This window comes from Dermacentor andersoni, chromosome 1 (assembly GCF_023375885.2).
Source record: "Dermacentor andersoni chromosome 1, qqDerAnde1_hic_scaffold, whole genome shotgun sequence".
Classification (NCBI taxonomy): Eukaryota; Metazoa; Arthropoda; class Arachnida; order Ixodida; family Ixodidae; genus Dermacentor; species Dermacentor andersoni.
The window spans coordinates 347,722,605-347,743,088 of record NC_092814.1 but is presented as its reverse complement, the minus strand read 5'-3'; the positions used below and the strand labels follow the sequence as shown (position 1 = coordinate 347,743,088).

Here is a 20,484-nt window from a genome sequence, read left to right as displayed (position 1 = left end):
CTGTTAACAGCAGATCCACCTGGCAATCTCAAGGTACAGGATCTTGTCTTGCCGTCCCTTTCTCTATGAAGCTCCTATAATCAAACAATGTTCCATAGTTACCAGGGCTTGCTGAGCACTTGTAGAAGGACGAGGTCGCCTTTTTTAATTCTGTTGAAAGAGGTTGCTGCACTGGGGCTGGGCATTGTTATTAACTCCGAAAGGTATTCTTTGGACCAACGCTCCCAGAAAGTTCTTCCCGTTTTTTCTTGTTGCTCCCACATGGGTAGTATTATGGTAACTATCTACAGTGATCTCGCCAAGTGTTAGGTCAGAAGTGCAGATATTTGCTTTCCAATGAGAAAGTGAGACAGGTTCCAGGTCTCGACAGTCGCTATATATGTATGATTGGCTGGAAGTTGATCACAGCTTCTACTTCTGTTAAGGTTGTTTGTAGCTGTTTCTTCGTAAGAGATCCCTTTCCGATGTTCTTCTTCAATGTCAGCTTGACAGACCTGATAAGTCTCTTGTAAAAACCGTCTGACCATGGCGCATGATCGGCGATAAATTTCCATCTTATAGGACGGTTAGCGATGTAGTTATAAACATCTTCGTTTCTCAATTATTGCCACAATCTTGAAAGCTCTCTCTTGCTCTTCTTGAAGGTTAAGGTATTGTCTGAATATATAACAGAGGGAAGTCCACGCTGCGACACAAAGCATCGGAAAGCGTTGAGAAAGCTTGTGACAGTCATGTCATTGACACAGATGAACAGCTCGAATCACAGTACACGTGAACAGGCAATAATAAACTTTGGTATAGTGATCTGGATGTTCAACGTAGAGGGTACCAGTGAAATCTAGTCCTGTTACTTGAAAGGGTTCCAAAGCAGTCACTCTTTCAGGTGATAACGGTGCAGTTACTTTGGAGAAAGGTCTGATGTTGTAGCACTGGCACACAATGCATCCTCTGATGACCTATTTGACTAGCTGCCGTCCTCATAATATCCAAAATCTTTCCCTTAGTTGTACAGTACAAGTGTATCTCGAAGTCTTGCATGAAGAAGTTGTCGATTCGATGGTATTGCACGGCAAAAGCTCACAGCAGTAGTGGTCCTTTGGTAAGACCATTGGATATTTTTCGTCATAAGATTTCTTGCTGAATTGTAGGCATCGTGCAACTCGAAAAACTCCATTGTTGAGAAAGCAGGTCATGTGCCTAAGTGTTGAACCCTTTATATGCCGAGTTCTTTTAGAAACGCAGTCAATTTCTTGCGAAAAGGCTGAGCTTTGAACCTCTTTTGTTCAGTATAGTTCACCAGCTTGTATTTCTTCTGTATTCAGGGCTCAACGGGACATACTTTTCCCCTTTAGCTTCGAGGCAAATCGTAGTATCGAAGCTGTAACACAGTGCAGTCATGCCAGAGAGCTGTATTTCTTAATGTCCTTAATTGGCGGGTCAGTTTACATGACCATTTGCAAGGATGGTGCCTAATAAGCGCGTTCCTCCATGACACTCCATGGAGGATCCGTAGAGTTTGGTCTACACTGTGGTGGCCATTCATTCTCTTCGCATTTAAGCCAATGGTGTCCTGTCCACCAGACTGAGTTTGTTGTTAATTCACAAGCCAAAACTCCTCTTGTCGAAAAATCAGCAGGGTTCTGCTTTCCAGGACAATGGTTCCACAATGTGATGTTCGTTTTGCTCTGAATCTTCGTTACCCTATGGCGAATGAAGTCTTTCCATCTTTCAGAAATCCGGTAATCCAGTACAGTGCAATCATTGAGTCAGTCCAAAACTGCTCTGATGTTATTTCCTCGGCTAGCTCTTGGCACACATACTCATACATTCATGCCGAGACGAGATAGGCTAGCAGTCTGAGTCTGGCAAGGCTTGCCTCCTTCAGTGGTGTCGCGCTGGACTTCCACAACCCTATTGTTGAGCTTTTGTCGTTTGTATTTTCTGCTGTGCAAATGTAGCAAATGGCGCCTTAGGCTAAATTACTGGCATCAGTGAAAAAATGCAGCGCCTATTTGTTGCCAAATCCGTGTGCACCCTGTCAGTAGAACTGGGGAATTTCAAACTCGCAGAGCTGTGGAAGTTTATTGCACCAATTTTTCCATTCGTGTAGAGCATCCACTGGCAGCTGTTCTTCCCAGCCAACACCCTTTTTCCAAAGCTTTGGAAACAGATGTTCATCCTTATTGTGAAAGGGGTCAGCATACCGAGAGGGTCGTACAGGCGAGAGGTCATCTGTAGCATGAACTGCTTGGTATCGGTTCTTTGTTGAACAAATGCCATAGCGTATCCCAAACTAAAGATTACATTGGTGTCAGGGTGCCATACCCAACCCCAGGACTTTTAGTACTCCAGTCTGTTGTCCGAGAGGTAACTCCGGAGATTGTGTCAATTGTGTGCCAAGAACACGTGGATCGTTCAAAGCCCACTTGTGTAGCATCATAGAGGCACTTGCAAATATCTCGGCGGCTTCTGACTGCAGCTTGGACACGTCTTGGACAGAGTCCGCTCCGGTTAAAATATTGTCAACGTATATAGAACCCCACAGCTTTTTGTAGTTTCGCAGTAAAAAGACGACGTTTGGTCAGGATGATGACGGGATGTCACCGCCAAAAGAAAGGGACTACAGGTTGTGCCAAATGGTACTCTGGTCATATGCCAGACAATGGTTGACCTGGTGTGGGTGCTTTCTCCAACCACAGGTAGCACAAAGTGTCTCGGTCTGTGCTGGTGATGCTTATTTGCAGAAATGCTTTTTTGATGTCTGGTACTAAAGCAATGCAATGTTTTTGAAGCGAAGTAGCAGCCCTATGAGACCGGCATTGTGGTTGTACACTTTCTGTACAATTGTCTCACTGCAGTGCATGACAGTAGCGCAAGAGGCTACTGCTCCATGAGGAGTCCAGCCTAATGAAGCCTCGATGGCTTTGAGCCCGCTGTCCAACTTCTGTACGTGTCTCGTGACAAATGTCCAGTAATAGTCACTGCCGATTAAGACATTGACAGCTTTCAGACTTTCAGCTTGATCGATGTTGGTGAAATAACTTTGGTGCTCGAGCTTGCCTGTAAGGTCTCTACTCGGACATGGAATGGATCGTTCACAAATCTTTGTTGTGACGAGAACTTTGGTCAGCAGTGACTTGCAACTATGCACTGAACTCAGAGCTACAAGGACGCACTGGAAAGTCTTCTCGTGATGATTTCCTCCAAAATATCCTACTGTAAGACACTCGTGATTGAGTATTTGACAATTTAGTTTCTCAGCCAATCGCTCGATCACAAAACTGCGCTGGCTGCCTCCATCCAATAAAATGCAAACCATCAACAAAACTGCTCTGGCTGCCTCCATCCAATAAAATGCAAACCATCACTTTACTTTCCTGTCCGGCTGCCCAAGCAACAACTGTGTGGACGTACACGAGCAGTTTGGAAGTGCCAATTCCAGACATCTTGAGTAGTATCTGTTTAGGGAACGTCTGGGGTCCGGCAGTCGTTTCCATCAACCTAGGGTCACACATTGTTTCCGCACGGCGCCAATCGCACCTTTCACATTTAACCTTTCTTAAACAATTTTTTGCTATGTGATGCACCAGGGTACAACGGAAGCAGTGACATCCACCTAGTAGGCGTTTTTTCTTTTCCTTGAAAGGAATTGCAGAGTTGCACTGCTTGGTATAATGGGTCGTTGACTCACAAAAAAGCAGGCCATTTTTTTTTACCAACGGGTATGGTGGATGAAGTCAAAGACTCCGTGGTTGAGTGTCGGTGGCATGGCACTTTCGTTAAGGATAAAGCTCGCGATGTGGATGTCACGCTACTGCGAAAACTTATATCTTTGCACCTCAATGCGCCCTCTTGTACTGAAACATGCAGGATTGTTCATTCTCGAGACTCTATTTCTGTTTGAATAGAATGCAGCAAAGACTTAATGCTTGCCTTCTGTTGCTTGGTGCGCTGTCCTTGATCACCAGTGCCTCCACCTCCTCCTCTTATCTCCAAACTCTGGCATGCAATGGTCTAGTTGAAATCAAGGACAATATCGTGAGGAAGCGATTTCAGGAGGATAGGGTAGAGCACTGAAGAATAATTATCTTCTGATACTCCGAGTGCCTTAAGGGTATGAGTCTGGCACAGCACAGTGTTGTAGAGGCTTCGAAGTCCTCAAAGGTCATAGGGGGATCAAACAGTTGAAAGTCGATGAGTTGCTGCATGTGATCCTGAATGATCAAAGTGCCGTTGTAGAATGCCCAGGGCATCACTGTAGCAGCTATTAACCATAACCATAATCCGACTCTATAGGTAGCTGCTGTTGCGCCTGGTCTGAAGTATGAGAGCGCTTCGCCTCCTTCTTCGTCAGTCTTGTTCCAACAGATTTCTCAGTTCCACATCTGCTCGCTGCCATTCGTCAAATTTGCCTGCATTTATTGTTTCCAGGCCAGGAACATGTCTGTACCGTGCTTTCGCCTTGGTTAAAAGGACTTTTACACTAAAACGTGACATCTGGTGGAAGTCCAAGTACACAACGGACCACCACTAGACGCTACATTTTGGTGACGGCAAAGAATTAGAGAGAGGGGTAATTATATGTTTAAGTGATGGCCCTCGGCCTATTTTAGAAAACGGGTAAAGGGAAGGAAGTGTGGCTCACCATGGAAGCTTCAGATGCAAAGATGCATAGTGAGCTAAGTGCCTCTACCATCAGCCTCGTGGTTGGACCCACTCATCTAACTTCACCTCCCTAGGGCACTACTTTCCCCAGAATGTCTTGAGTCAACAATACCATGATTTGGACAAGTTGCTTCATGGTAGCATTCATACAGTGTGACATGACTAAATTGTGCAATCTTTTGTTGATTATGTTTGCCTTATATGCCTGATATGTAGTGTGTAAAATACAGTAGCTCAGTGTATTAGCTGTGTAATAACTCAGAACAAGAATGTCATTATGAGTTTATGCAAGGTCTTGATAGAGTACAATGTCAAGCGTGGCGGGAAAAGGGTTAGAAAGATTGTTCACCATTGGTACAGAAGGTGATTACTGCTGAAGACATCATCAAGTCATCAGTCCCAAGTGGTTTGGCAGCACAAGCAGATGAATTGTGGCGACAGAGCTCACAGTGTTTCCTAGTTGCCTCCAGGCAAACGCCAGGTAGTCACATCAGACATACCCCTTCCAGTAGAAGCAGCAGGAAGTCGTAGTTCCCACACAGGGAATCACCTTGGCTCCATTGGAGTCGCAAAGCTCAGGACTGGAACCCAACAGCTTCATCCAGTACTCAAAGCAGCAGCGGCGTCTTCCCACACGCATGGCTCATCTCGCGCTTGTCCTATTTCATCCTTATTTCTTCTTTTTTTTTGTCAGAGATTGTGTCAGTATCTGATTGGCTGTAGTATTCTTGTTGTTTTGTGTCTCCACTCGCACGGGCCACGACAGGATGTTCGTCATTGTCTTCTTCACTAAGCTGTTCCTTCATGCCATAAGCAGTTGTCTTTCTTTTCTTTTCTACACCAACTGGCATCTCACACAACATTCGCGCACTTCACCTATGACAAGCCGCTAATTCAAAGTTCAGGCCTGTCCTGTTGTAAGTGCTCTTCTCGTCCTTATCCTTCACACTGTTGTATGAACACTGTCTTGAGTCCGCATTTCCACACAAGGTTATGAACATTTGAAGATGCCTTCCTTGAGCATGCATAGTATTTCACTTGTAGAGGCAATTGCAGGTAACCAAGGCCATTGTGTTACCATTGCGACTACCATAAGGCGATGATGTCACCTGTCATAGTGTACCCTGCTCTTATCTTGTTTAAAAGAACTTGTGCCCCACAGAATGATTCCTCTGAGAAGATGGTTGTCTGTATCAGGGATTGCAGCAAGGAGGGGTTTTTCAGTGGCATTTCTGGATGCAAACCTATTCCTTTTCAAGGCCTTGCTGTAGAACATCAAGAGCCCATGGGTTGGGAGTGGTGAGAGCCGTCCCTCGCTCGTGAGCACATGGACCTGCTTGCTGCTGGGGTTTTCAACATGACCTGGCACCCACCTAATGGTAGTCTTAGGTCTGTCTCTACAGTCGAAATCACTTATAACAATATTCAAGTTCCACGAAAATTCGATTGTTATAACTGATAACTGTTATAACCAGGTTGCATGAAAAAATGAAAATATGGGGATGGCAGACCTGATGTGAGAAAACTATAATGGCAGGGAGGCCAGTGCCCCACCCCACCACCTTCCTCCATCTGCTGCTGATTGTATTCACTCGTTTAACTGCTTTCTGGGTGCTCCGATCACGTGTAACAAGCCACAGCTGTCAACATTAAAGAGTGGCACTGCTATATTAACTGCAAAGAGGGGTCACGAGTGGCAAGCAATGTGCGAGCTCCCTCGAGGCATCACTTTTGGTGGCCCCAAGAGGGGCCTTTTAAAGAATGCAAGAAGACTGCCGTGGCAGCCTGTCAGTTTGAGAAATCTAGAAGAAATGCTGAGGCGAGATCGCCACAAGCATCTCGCCACGTACTTTTCACTGGCTTGCACAAGAAAACCCTACGTCCGTCAGCCTTGCATGCTTTATGCGAAGCTTGCCGACATCCTTCTCCAAGGCACCTAGGTGCTCCACGTAACCCAGCAGAAGATTCCTTGCGAATGTTAAGCCCCGGAGGAACTGAATCCGCCGGGCCTCCTGTGAAGGCAGCCTGCTCTACCACGCTATAGCTGCCATCATCGCCATCACTATCTGATGCAAGCACGTTTGCGACAATAGACTTATTGGTTAGAAGCACTTAGTTTCCAAATCTAAAGCCATGCGCTTTCTTTTCACCTGCAACGTCATGCATTGCCAACAATCAGTAGGCGTATCACGCATCTTCCATTTCGGCAACAAGTCAAACGAGGCTAAGAAACCATGTGACCAGGAACGATTTCGACGCAACCAACAAAGACGAATGTGAGCAATTAAGCTGTTTACAGAACTGTGCTCAATGAGGAGCCACCGAGCAATCTGGGAGCAGCGCAGTTGGCGCGGTCCATTCGTGTTTTGGAGAGTGGTGCGGGGTAGAGCTATGGGCGCAGCCCATTCGTATACGGAGGGGGTAGAAGGGCAATGGGAGAGAGGCACATGGAGAAGGCTTGAAAATGAACGCCTGGCGGCTGTTGGGGCAGCAGGCCATCATGCAGCGGCTCGAATTTCTCGTTTTCTTTTTGTTCTTTTCAAGGACTATGCATTTCACTTCCTTTCGGCATGGACACCCAGCAGCCAGACTACATCGTTATAAGTGATAATGCAGCATTGGGGTATTGTAGTAAGCGGGTTATTTCACCATGGAAAAAAAACAAATGTTGAAGGTGCAGCAGCTTCTTATTGTTATAACCAATATATTGTTAAAACAAGTATCCTTGTAAGTGGGTTTGACTGTATTAAAATGTGCCCACAAATACAATATTGATGTGGTAGGTACTGGTGTTGCACCTTGGAGGTACTTTTAGGTCACGCAGTGTCATGATGTCTGATTAAAGGATAATATTCCTGCAAGGATGAAAGCTTGGGCACATTGGTGATAGTTCACGGCGATATTTTGCACAGAGCATAAATGGTTTTAGGAAAATAAGTAAAAAGGAGAAAGAGCGTTGACTTCAAGCTGATTTGTTATTTTGAGAGAAGCAGGACATATTCACAGATGTCTAAGAAAAATGAAATCAGTGATAACGGAGACAAGTCAAATTCCTTATAAGTACACGCCCACAAATGCCCCACAACTCGGTCAGGTAATCACACTTAAGTCATGATAATGCGATAAAAGGGGTACGTACGCAGCAGCCACTGATCTTACAAATTACTTCTGCTTCTGTTATTTCAGTGGTTAACTGGTACCTGTGTACTGCCAGTACAATGCACTGATCAAGAAGGGAGATGCCGCCACAATCGTGACAGTGAATGCCGAGATGGCCCCGCACCCCATTATGCACATTATTTCATTCAGTGATCTTTCTCCTCTGTACATGTTTTTTTTTTCCTAAAACTAATCATGCTCTGTGCAAAACACCGCCATAATATTCCTGGTCTGCACAGGCACATGGCAGCTATCAATGGCTGGCCGAGCCAGATAGCTCAAAGACATTCCAGTTCTGTTGCTGCAGACTCAAGTTTTGAATCCATCACATGGGTGTAGTGTGTTTGCATGTTTTTACAGTATGTTGTGACCCCCGCCATTTATGTAATGGGGCTTCACGAATCCTCAACATAAATTGGAGTGCCTGATCTTCTGCATTCGAGGTCGCCTGTGCGGTGGTTCAAAAAATTAAACACTGCAGAAAAAGCAGATTAAGAATTTAGCTCTTTATTGGGTGATCTTGTGCCCAGAAACACAGGCAACACTCAAATCACAGCAATAGCAGTGAGCACATTCATTTATTGTGAAATGTAAATGGATGGACCAAGTCCATCCGCGTATTTATACACATCTCACTTCACATTCCAGAGTAATCGCTGGTGCTCGGATAAGTCGAAGAAGGTACAATACTATTTGTGTTGTTTGTCCCCGTAACCAGATTAGACAAAACTCTTTGGGTATAACATTGCAGGCCACATTAAATTATTTCAGATGCATGTAGGCAGGTCATGCACTGAGCTACAAGCAATAACAGTGTATTAAAAGCAGGCACCAGCCAAAGGGAATACAATGTATGCATGTCGATAAAAACAAACATTAAAAATTTTACAAACGGAGTGCTTTGACACAAAATTTCAGTTATATTCCACAACAAGAAAAAAAATATGAAATATGAGAAGAAAAGACATGAGGATGACACTGGGCACTCCCAGTTGTTGTGAATAATTTTCTGAGATCCATTAACAGCACACACTAAACAAACTGCAGTTATATAAGCCCTTCACCTTCACCGATTTGGATGACTGCATGACACTCATTTCAAATGTCTTGGACTCACCATGTGCAGCTGCATACATAGCTTCAGTGTCAGGAGTACGGCCTATGAATGCTGTGCAGCGAGAGAAAAAAAAATTCACCATTAAACCTCAACCCAGGAGGGGCCCAGCAATGTGAACTCATAAAACAAGAAATGTTTCAGAAAAATAACTCTGCAATTTTGATTCTGCAGTGAAGTAGAGCCCCGTAAAAAATTCACTGATGATTACAATACCCCCTAATGCGATATTGGAGTGCAGCCCTATACACGTTTTCATTTCGCGATATACGTATTAGCTGGCGTCGACAATCTGTCTCGTGCAGCACGTTGCAAACAGAGGAAAGTGTGGCACAACTGCCTCGCTGATTGGGCGATCGGAAAGTGTGGCACAACTGCCTCGCTGATTGGGCGATCGCGAGGAGCAGCTCACAGGTGATGCGTGGTCGCGATTCACTCGTTCGCTCATTCGCTTGACTATGTCGGTAACGACGACGCTCAATGCAGGAACACACACGTAAGAGTTGCATTCTAAAATCCTGAGAAAGTAAAACTGTTTATGATGAAGAAAAGCTCTAGTAATGATTGAACTGTGAAAGTCTGTTTTGTAAAACATCCTGATATTTATACTAAATGTTGCCTCAATAAGTGTTGGTAGAAACAGGAATGGGTTGACGTGAACTCTGGATACAACCAGACTGTTTGGGTAAAGCGCAGGGCATAATTACATGTGCTGTAAGTGATTTTCTTAACACCTCATTGTAACTTGGCCTCACACTACACACTTCCGGAGTATCTGAAGAGACACAATGACGGTCTGAAACCTTAAGTTCAACTGCACATTCTCCATTGAATTTCCACACGTTTCCACGTGTTTGAATGGGATGGCTGATAGCGCAGAGTGCAATGCCTGCGGTGTTGAGGAGACTATAGAAGATCTACTGTGCTACTGTCCATCTTTTGAATGGACATGACCTCTGCACAGCTCTAAATCAGTTAGAAAACCATTCACCTTGAACAAGATCTTGGGACCATAGCTTCACATATCACAGCTACATCATCATCATCATCAGCCTAGTTACGCCCACTGCAGGGCAAAGGCCTTTCCCATACTTCTCCAACTACCCCGGTCATGTACTAATTGTGGCCATGTTGTCCCTGCAAACGTCTTAATGTCATCCACCCACCTAACTTTCTGCCGCCCCCTACTACGCTTTCCTTCCCTTGGAATCCAGTCCGTAACCCTTAATGACCATCGGTTATCTTCCCTCCTCATTACATGTCCGGCCCATGCCCATTTCTTTTTCTTGATTTCAACTAAGATGTCATTTACCCGCGTTTGTTCCCTTACCCAATCTGCTCTTTTCTTACCCCTTAACGTTACACCTATCGTTCTTCTTTCCATAGCTCGTTGCATCGTCCTCAATTTCAGCAGAACCCTTTTCGTAAGCCTCCAGGTTTCTGCCCCATACGTGAGTACTGGTAAGACACAGCTGTTATACACTTTTCTCTTGAGGGATAGTGGCAACCTGCGGTTCATGATTTCAGAATGCCCTCCAAACGCCCCCCAGCCCATTCTTATTCTTCTGGTTATTTCAGTCTCATGATCCGGATCCGTGGTCACTACCTGCCCTCAGTAGATGTATTCCCTTACCACTTCCAGTGCCTCGCTACCTATCGTAAACTGCTGTTCTCTTCCGAGACTGTTAAACATTACTTTAGTTTTCTGTAGATTAATTTTCAGACCCACTCTTCTGCTTTGCCTCTCCAGGTCAGTGAGCATGCATTGCAATTGGTCTCCTGAGTTACTAAGCAAGGCAATATCATCAGCGAATCGCAAGTTGCTAAGGTATTCTCCATCAACTTTTATCCCCAATTCTTCCCACTCCAGGTCTCTGAATACCTCCTGTAAACATGCTGTGAATAGCATTGGAGATATCGTATCTCCCTGTCTGACGCCTTTCTTTATTGGGATTTTGTTGCTTTCCTTGGGGAGGATTACGGTGGCTGTGGTACCGCTATAAATATCTTCCAGTATCTTTACATATGGCTCATCTACACCCTGATTCCGTAGTGCCTTCATGACTGCTGAGGTTTCGACTGAATCAAATGCTTTTTCGTAATCAATGAAGGCTATATATAAGGGTTGGTTATATTCCGCACATTTCTCTATCACCTGATTGATAGTGTGAATATGGTCTATTGTTGAGTAGCCTTTAAGGAATCCTGCCCGGTCCTTTGGTTGACAGAAGTCTAAGGTATTCCTGATTCTATTTGCGATTACCTTAGTAAATACTTTGTATGCAACGGACAGTAAGCTGATCGGTCTATAATTTTTCAAGTCTTTGGCGTCCCCTTTCTTATGGATTAGGATTATGTTAGCGTTCTTCCAAGATTCCGGTACGTTCGAGGTCATGAGGCATTGTGTATATAGGGCGGCCAATCTTTCTAGGACAGTGTTCCCACCATCCTCCAACAAATCTGCTGTTACATGATCCTCCCCAGCTGCCTTCCCCCTTTGCATAGCTCCCAAGGCGTTCTTTACCTCTTCCGGTGTTACTTGTGGGATTTCAAGTTCCTCTAGACTATTCTCTCTCACCTTATCGTCGTGGGTGTTACTGGTACTGTATAAATCTCTATAAAACTCTTCAGCCACTTGAACTATCTCATCCATATTAGTAACGATATTGCCGGCTTTGTCTCTTAACGCACACATCTGATTCTTGCCTATTCCTAGTTTCTTCTTCACTGTTTTTAGGCTTCCTCCGTTCCTGAGAGCCTGTTCAATTCTATCCATATTATAGTTCCTTATGTCCGCTGTCTTACGCGTGTTGATTAACTTAGAAAGTTCTGCCAGTTCTATTCTAGCTGTAGGGTTAGAGGCTTTCATATATTGGCGTTTCTTGATCAGATCTTTCGTCTCCTGCGATAGCTTACTGGTTTCCTGTTTAACGGCGTTACCACCGACTTCTATTGCGCACTCCTTAATGATGCCCATAAGATTGTCGTTCATTGCTTCAACACTATGGTCCTCTTCCTGGGTTAAAGCCGAATACCTGTTCTGTAGCTTGATCCGGAATTCCTCTAGTTTCCCTCTTACTGCTAACTCATTGATTGGCTTCTTATGTACCAGTTTCTTCCGTTCCCTTCTCAAGTCAAGGCTAATTCGAGTTCTTACCATCCTATGGTCACTGCAGCGCACCTTGCCGAGCACGTCTACATCTTGTATGATGCCAGGGTTCGCGCAGAGTATGAAGTCGATTTCATTTCTAGTCTCACCATTCTGGCTCCTCCACGTCCACTTTCGGCTAACCCGCTTGTGGAAAAAGGTATTCATTATCCGCATATTATTCTGTTCTGCAAACTCTACTAATAACTCTCCTCTGCTATTCCTAGAGCCTATGCCATATTCCCCCACTGACTTGTCTCCGGCCTGCTTCTTGCCTACCCTGGCATTGAAATCGCCCATCAGTATACTGTATTTTGTTTTGACTTTACCCATCGCCGATCCCACGTCTTCATCGAAGCTTTCGACTTCCTGGTCATCATGACTAGATGTAGGGGCGTAGACCTGTACAACCTACATTTTGTAGCTCTTATTAAGTTTCACAACAAGACATGCCACCCTCTCGTTAATGCTATAGAATTCCTGTATGTTACCAGCTATGTTCTTATTAATCAGGAATCCAACTCCTAGTTCTCATCTCTTCTCCTAGTTCTCGTCTCTTGGTAGCTACACAGCTACCACACACACAGCTACAAAAGGCCACAAAAGCACTGCTGCGATACTTGAAAGCTACCGCATTGAGTCACCGTGTGTGATCCGGACTGAGTGGCCGATCGATATCCCTAGTGGACTTTCTCTTCTTTTGATCTTTCCCTACCCTTTTCCATCTCCCCAGTGTAGGGTAGCTAACCGAGCTCAGCCCTGGTTAACCTCCCTGCCTTTCATTTATCATTTGCTCTCTCTCTCTTTCTCTTTCTCTTCACACTAAAATGTTCAAAAGGCAGTTACTCAATGTCTTCAATAGAAATCATTGTAGAATATCAGTAAGTCAATCAATCAATCAATCAATCAATCAATCAAAAGATGTTATTTTCAATATAATAGTTGGGGGTCACTATTAATACTGATACACATCAAACATTCATGCTTGCTCAGACAAGGGCTCACTTGAGATTGCTGCTGCTATAAACAAACAAATAGCAACACTACCTACAGCTTTTGCGTGCAGTAGTGGCACGCCTTTTTACTTTTTTCTCTTTATAGAGCTTATGAAATGTAATAATTATATAGAAAAGTAATGAAGGATGAAAACGAAGCAATGAAGGATGAAAAGTAATCAGTCCTCCAGTACAGTATAGGGCCCGTATTGGCACATGTACATGACTACTACATGACAATATCAAATTTGCCTCATCAATCAGTTGGAGAAAGTACATCTTCCTACGTGGTTTATCTATTTCAACTATGACAAAAGACTGTAAGAGTCGTTTACTAAGGCTCCTATCTTGGATCTCACTACAGGCCAAAAAAATGTTTTTGAGCAAACCTTGTGGCAAAAAAAAATAAAGTTTGGACCCCAGATAAGTTGACCAGAGTAGTGATGAGGGCTTGTTGATATGGCACCCTGACTTGAGTCTGACTTGAAAATCTCTGGACGAGTAAAACTCATCCTTGGCACAGAAAGGGTCAGGAGGTCAGAATCATCACAACTTGTTTTTCAATATTCATCTATACTTTCTAGGACGCAGCTATCACCCTTTCATTGACAAGGCTGATAAAAAGCACATGACCAGGTAAGTGGATGGGATTTATCAAGGGCAACAGCACCTGCCCCAATATTACAATCCTGCAAAAGACAAGTGTACCACTTGAAAGAAAGAAAAAATTGTCATAAACCCAAGTGTAGCATGAAGCTACGTTTGTGTTGACTGAGCTATACTTGATTTGCCTTCCCAGAAGTCAAGATGATATTGTGCAGCATGGAGCGAATGGTATCCAGAAACCAAGAAAGAGTTTAGAAATTTTTGAAGTACTAATCTGCACACATTCCATCAGTTGTTCCATAATGAGTGACAGTCAGCCATATGGTGTTCATTGTGCACATTCATGAACCTGCTGTGAACTGCTTCCACTGCTGCCCAACTACATTATCATTCATAACGTCTGGTCACATATTTTGTATAAATGCTGTAGGACAGCTACTGGTGTCAGCTTCTTGGCATGCAAAAACACGATTACACAATGAATCCGCAAGAGGTGGGAGACAGTACCAGAGCAGCCATGTCCTGTTTCACATCGCTCAAAGAAATCTGCTTCTTCTGCACAGAGCTCACATCATAATGTCACCAATACAAGCTCGTCCTCTTAGGAAAACTATCACCATTTTCTGTGCATCCAGAATACTGAAACGGTTCACAAGGCAACATTCGTCAAATACAGTCAAATCTCGTTACTACGTATTCCACATTAACGAATTTCTCAAATTTACGAATATTTGAAAAATCCCCACCAGATTGCCTATATTTCCAATGTAAGATATTTCAAAACTACGAATTTCAATACAGCGCATATTTCAAAATAATGCACATAGTTTATTTTCCCCTTTATAACCGAGGAACATCAGTATTACGGATTTGGCTAAAAGTAACAGGGCTGCAACTATTGCGTGAGACATAAACCAAGAGTGCAGTAGCTATCACCATCCCCATGTCGAGTGCCAACTGCTTCACCACAAACTTCACCAAGAACTTCCCGACAAAGTTTTGGCGATGTTCGTACGAAATCCAACAATGAATGCAGCTAGCGACCGTGCCAAGAAGAAGCAAAAGCAGTTTTCGCTGCAGGACAAATTGGATGTATTGCAGGAAATCGACGCAGGGAAAAAGCAAATCAATGTGTGCAGACAGTGTGGCATTGCCCCATCAACTGTCGTGACCATTTCGAAAGACTGTGACAAGATTGTCAAGCTTCACCAGGAATCGCAACTCACTCGCACGAGGAAATGGCTGCGACTGGGAAACTTTCAAAATGTGAACCAAGCTGCCCTCACGTGGTTCAAAAATGCCAGACTGTAAAACGTTCCCATGTCTGGCCCAATGCTCCAAGAAAAAGCCCGCAAATTAGCCGATGCACTTGAAATAACTGGGTTTCACGCCACTGCGGGTTGGCTTTTTCATTTCCGCCAAAGGAAACGAATAACTTGGCAGGTAGTCTCAGGCGAGGGAAAGGCTGCTGACAGAGAAGGCGCGGATTCCTGGTGCAATGATCATTTTCTAGAAGTGGCTGAATCGTACTCTGAAGACTATATTTTCAATGCGGATGAGACCGCATGTTTTTATCAACTCCTGCCAGACTGGACGACGCACTTCAAAGGGCAGCAGTGCAAAGAAGGGAAGAAGTCGCATCTTCGTGTGACAGTCCTGCTCTGCTGCAATGCAACAGGCACGAAGAAAATTAGGCCACTCGTCATCGGCAAGTACGCCAAGCCTCACTGCATGAAAAATATCATGTCGTTACCGTACGACTACCGTGCCAATAAAAGAGCCTGGATGACCAGACAACTCTTTTCTAGGTGGCTCCTCAAACTCGACGACCAAATGAGGAGGAATAACCAAAGAATCCTACTGGTTGTTGACAACTGCTCTGCTCACATTGTGAATGTTCACTTGACGCACTTTCGCTTGGAGTTTCTGTCGCCAAACAACATGTCCTTGTCGCAACCCCCAGACCAGGGGATTATAAAGAGTGTGAAAGCAGAATTACGTAAGCGTCTTGTGCAGCGGTTGATTATCAACCTCTGCCTAAAGCACCTTACTGCAATCAATATTCGTCTAGCAGCGGAAATGCTCACAGGAGCTTGGTGGAACTTGAAGACGTCCACCATCAGCAACTGTTGGCAGAAAGCAGGGCTTGTCAAAGCACCTGTGCAGCTTCAAGATGACCTGGAGGTGACTGACAACAACCCAGAGACCTGTGGATCGAGGTTGCGGAACTGCTGCCCGCTGTCTCTTCTTTCGACGACTACATGGAGACTGACAGCACAGCAGTAGCGGCGGCGGACCTGACAACCGAAGAGATCGTTAACTGCGTTCGCAACGTCTCCAGTGACGATGACGACTTGAAGGAAGACGACTGTGGGTCACCGAACACAGAAGATGAGATCATGTCGAACATTGATGTTTTAGTGCACATGAACAAAGTCCGCACTTTCATCGCTCGGTGCAATGACGTACCCGATGCAGCATTGCACGAAGTGGAAGATGTGGATGCATTCATAATCGATCGTGCATGCTGCACGCGCCAGAAGAAAATCACTGATTTCTTCAAATAAAGCAGCTCTGAAGTGAGTGAAACATTTTTATTTGAGAGTATGCTTGTCAGCACGCGTGTCTACTGCCAAGGTACGTCATTTTCATTCCTAGGTTTGTCCACTGGCTTATAACCATAAGTTTTTTATTACAACGATATTTGAAAATAACGAAAGATTTTCGGCGGTCCCACGTGATTCGTTATATCGAGATTTGACTGTAGGCTGAGGTTCAGGCAGATGTGACCCCCTGGTTTCAATCTGTAGCAGCAAATTAGCATGACACCAGCATATAAAACTTAGTGCTGTGCTTTGACAAAGACCTACAAAAGGGTGGCTCACACCTGCAAAAATAGCCTATGCATCCCTTTATCTGACAACAAATTTTTTTTCTGATGCGAGTCATCTGAATTTAATCAGAACCTACTTTCTTGACATTTCTCGATTGTATTGTTTCATATGAGTATTTAACTTCTGTATGCTTTCTTTAGCTTCACTGTCTGTTGTCTTCAGGAGGTTCTTGCTAAATATTGAGCCACTCTGCACCAATTTCTCTCACTGATTACACATTTTGTACATTTCTGGAATGTGTGTGCCGGAAAAAGGACATATTGTTTGCCAGTAATAAGCACTTAACTTTAAGCTCCTGCCTTAGTTCTCAAATATTTGTAGTCTGGAAGAAGGACACTGTGGAGAGCCTAAATTCACATTATAAAGACAGGTTAATGGATGATGACACAATAAAAACATATCCCTGCTTAAACTACATCCAAGTGCTGAAACTCTGCATAATTTTTTTTTTTTCAGAAATGCATGGATGACAAAAGTGACATAAGCTCACTGAGTAATGATAATGCACTTAATACATCTGAAGTGACAATCCAGCTTTGACAATCTAAGGAACCAGAAACTTGCATTTGTGGTACATGAAGCCACAACAGAGAGAGCCAGAGCAACAAACTCCAGATCACAAACCCTGGAAATATGATTTCACAAAACTACCCAACTTCCACTCGCATTCAAATCAGCAATCTAGTCAGGCTCAAGGACTTGCTAAGGTAAAGCTACACACTTCTGTACAACTCTCAGGCTGATCACAAGTGTCACAAAGACCTGTAACCACTGCATGCTTTCTTGTGCTGTCGAAAGCCAGCTGCTGCCTCACACACACACACAAATTTAGAAAAGACGTGCTAGTGGCACAAAGGCAAGGTATGGCCAAAAAGTGCCATGCTAAGGTTAGAAAAGGGCCATTGCTCACAGTGCAAAGCCGCTGCAACCATGGACCAGATGGGGGGAGCAGCAGCAGTGCGCAGTGGGCCTGGAAGAGGCTGGGGCAAGTCGTGAAGAGCTGAAGCCAAAGCTCGAACCGCAGCTGCTGCACGAGGTGCACTCCAGTGTTGGGAGCAGTAAAGCACCAGATGAGCACCACAGGCCAGGCAGAAGTCACTTCCATCAAGTGGATCACGCACGAGGCCCCGCCAGCAAGGCTCATGGACACAGGTCAAACCTGGACCCTCACTCAGCTTACTTGCATCGTCCTGGAGAAAGGTGGCATTTACTGTAAGCCCCGCTTGGGAAATTGGTAAGCCAATAAAACCACTGGTGATAAATGTGTGTATATATAAACAGGATTTGGACAACCTTTCATAAATAAACTAAAAGCTCAAAATAAATTTGCACCAGTACGACATATGCTTTTTTTCTTTTTTAGCCAGAGTTATTGCCTCGAAAGCTGTTTTTATATTGTTTTTCCCCATTGTAAAATGTTCTGGAGCACCAACAAATAATCTAACAAGTCACTCTAAGCCTTCTGTGACGCACATTTTATATTCATAAATAAAAGCTATATAGATTGCAACTTAAGTGGTCTAATAAGGTGTCAGTGTCAAAAGGACATCCCAAATACCTGTTGAACGAAGCTGCCATCATACATGCTTAAGGGATCAAGGTTCACCTGAGTTTAGTAAAAGTTATTGCTGCTTTCTAATGCCAAGTACAAGCTGCTGAATATGTTGCACATTTCTTAAGAAAAGAGGCTACTTATAGGTGGCAATATAACTTTAAGTTCAGTAACTCCCAAGTGTATCCACATGTTAAAACTGTAATGAAGCAGATGCGCCTCGTGTTTCCGATAGCAGCTCGGAGATGACGACGAAGACCCGCGCTGTGATTTGCAGGAGAGCTCGGGCTGTTCACTGTTGCTAGGCTGCTGCTTATCGGCTGCTTCTCACCTTTAATTAAACAACATTACACAACTCTAAAAGTTACTGCCCTTGGCAGCACGAGAAGCTTAATTACAATCCAAATATGGTTATGCATCACACTGATGATGTTCATCGACACCAAAAATCCTTCCTTAGACTTCAAACTTTATTATAACAAAAACCACTCCAAAAAATACATCTCTTGCATAGATGAGCTTTAGCAGCACTGCACACACACTTGCCGCAGCCAACACTTTCACTTAGGCACCCACTGCATTGAACACTTAGTTTAGTGCCCGTATCAAACGTTTATCTGCACCATCTTTTTTTATTGCATTAGCATTACGAGTGTCAAAATGGGGAAAAAAATGAATGTGTGTGAAATGCGGGAAGGTGGTCAGGTGGTAGAGGTAGAGAAGGGATGGGAGAGCTTAGAAGAGTGAGTGAGTGAGTGAGTGAGTAAGTGTGCATGAATTCATATCAAAAAAGCTAATAAGCAAATCTCCTTTGATATTACTAATAAAAATCGGGCCCGTCGGTTTCCTTTCTTCTTGTTCATTATATTATATATATATATATATATATATATATATATATATATATATATATATATATATATATATATATATATAAAATTCAACTGATAGCGGTCTGTTCCAGACCAGCATCAGTTGCAGTTTGCTTGTCAAAGAAGCAGGTAATGTGTCGAGTGAGCTTCGGAACAACACTGTGGAATGTGGTGAACGCAGTTTAGATCACGGATTCTAGACCTCAAAGTGGTGCAACATAACGATAACGCATTTCTCTCGCATTTACCGCTAAATCGGCACTGAACTTTATTTTGATTACCCATCAGCAGTAGCAACCTGTTTCATCACACCTACTGTGTCAAAAACTACAACCATGTTCAGATTGTTGTTGGCCAAGAAATTCGCCAAAGCCAACTTGTGAAGGAACTACCTCCATGTGCTGCAGCTGTTAAAACTAGTCTAGTACCAGCCCAGTGCAGCTTTGCAATCTGACACTTCTAACATGCTATGCTCAAGATAATTTGTGATCAATTTTATGTACCTCCAAGCTGCAGCCATAATATTTTTGGCCACAAATAAGTCTACAATCATTCCACTATAGCCAGAGGGGCTGACGGACATTTAGCCCACTTGATTCAAAAAGCCATTGAGAGGATGCCCGTCGCTCCAGCGAAGTGTCACTGTGGGCAATAATGGTGCAACAAAGTGAAAGTAACCCCCAAAACTTAAAAGTGATCAGATCAGAACACACCCAGGGTTAGCATGAGTATTATGAAGTGGCACATGATAATGGTATGGTCTCGTGGCCAAATCCCATTTACCCAATTTTTAAATATCATTACTATATTAGGAATCTTATTCAGGGTTATCAGAATTACAAAGCATTGAGCAGACCAGATGCTATCGTGGCCAGTATAATCTAATGATTACTTTTGCTTGATTCTATATAGTCCGTTCTTATAAACCGCTAATCATGATCAGCTTATAACGCAGGCAAAGAGACGCTCAGGCCATTGGCAAAATACAAAAAGGAAAAATATTGAGATAGAGCTATTACACTATCCCAGGCTAGATGTTTTCTTGAGAGAAAAATCATAACGACAGTTTCCCGATGCTTAAATGTAACCACATTATTCTGTGATAACATCCAACAACACATCTGCACCAGTCACCCCATATCAAGTAGCTGCAGAATATTTTATTTTAATGCTGACAGTTCATGGCAAGAGGTAGTGCTTCTAATATGTACCCACTCAACCACATGGCATCACTGAAGCACCAGTGCATGCCTTGCCAAGGTTCACAGAATTGAAATTACTGAAAATGGCATAAATCATGAGTGAAACATTGATTTCAACAAAGAAGAAAAATTTAATATAGGTCTGATTCACATGTAATACCCGAATCAAGCAGTGGCACCCTTTGAAGCATGCCATTTGTTTCAAAAGGTGCAAGGCTATTTCACGAATTCTGCGTACCCTCACTACTGAGTGTGCCCACTTGGTGCAGACATGCAG

General features: G+C 43.7%; 1 protein-coding gene across 1 annotated transcript in view; it reads right to left on the bottom strand.

Moving 5' to 3' along the window:
* LOC126516562 (uncharacterized) overlaps nt 1-20,484 on the bottom strand; it is a 186,053-nt gene that overhangs the window by 162,538 nt on the left and 3,031 nt on the right. Inside the window, exons 2-3 of the mRNA XM_050166687.2 lie at nt 17,492-17,771; nt 8,942-8,992 (exon numbers count right to left, since the gene is read on the bottom strand). Coding sequence (XP_050022644.1) covers nt 8,942-8,992; nt 17,492-17,771 — 331 coding nt within the window. The remainder of the gene's footprint in view (nt 1-8,941; nt 8,993-17,491; nt 17,772-20,484) is intronic.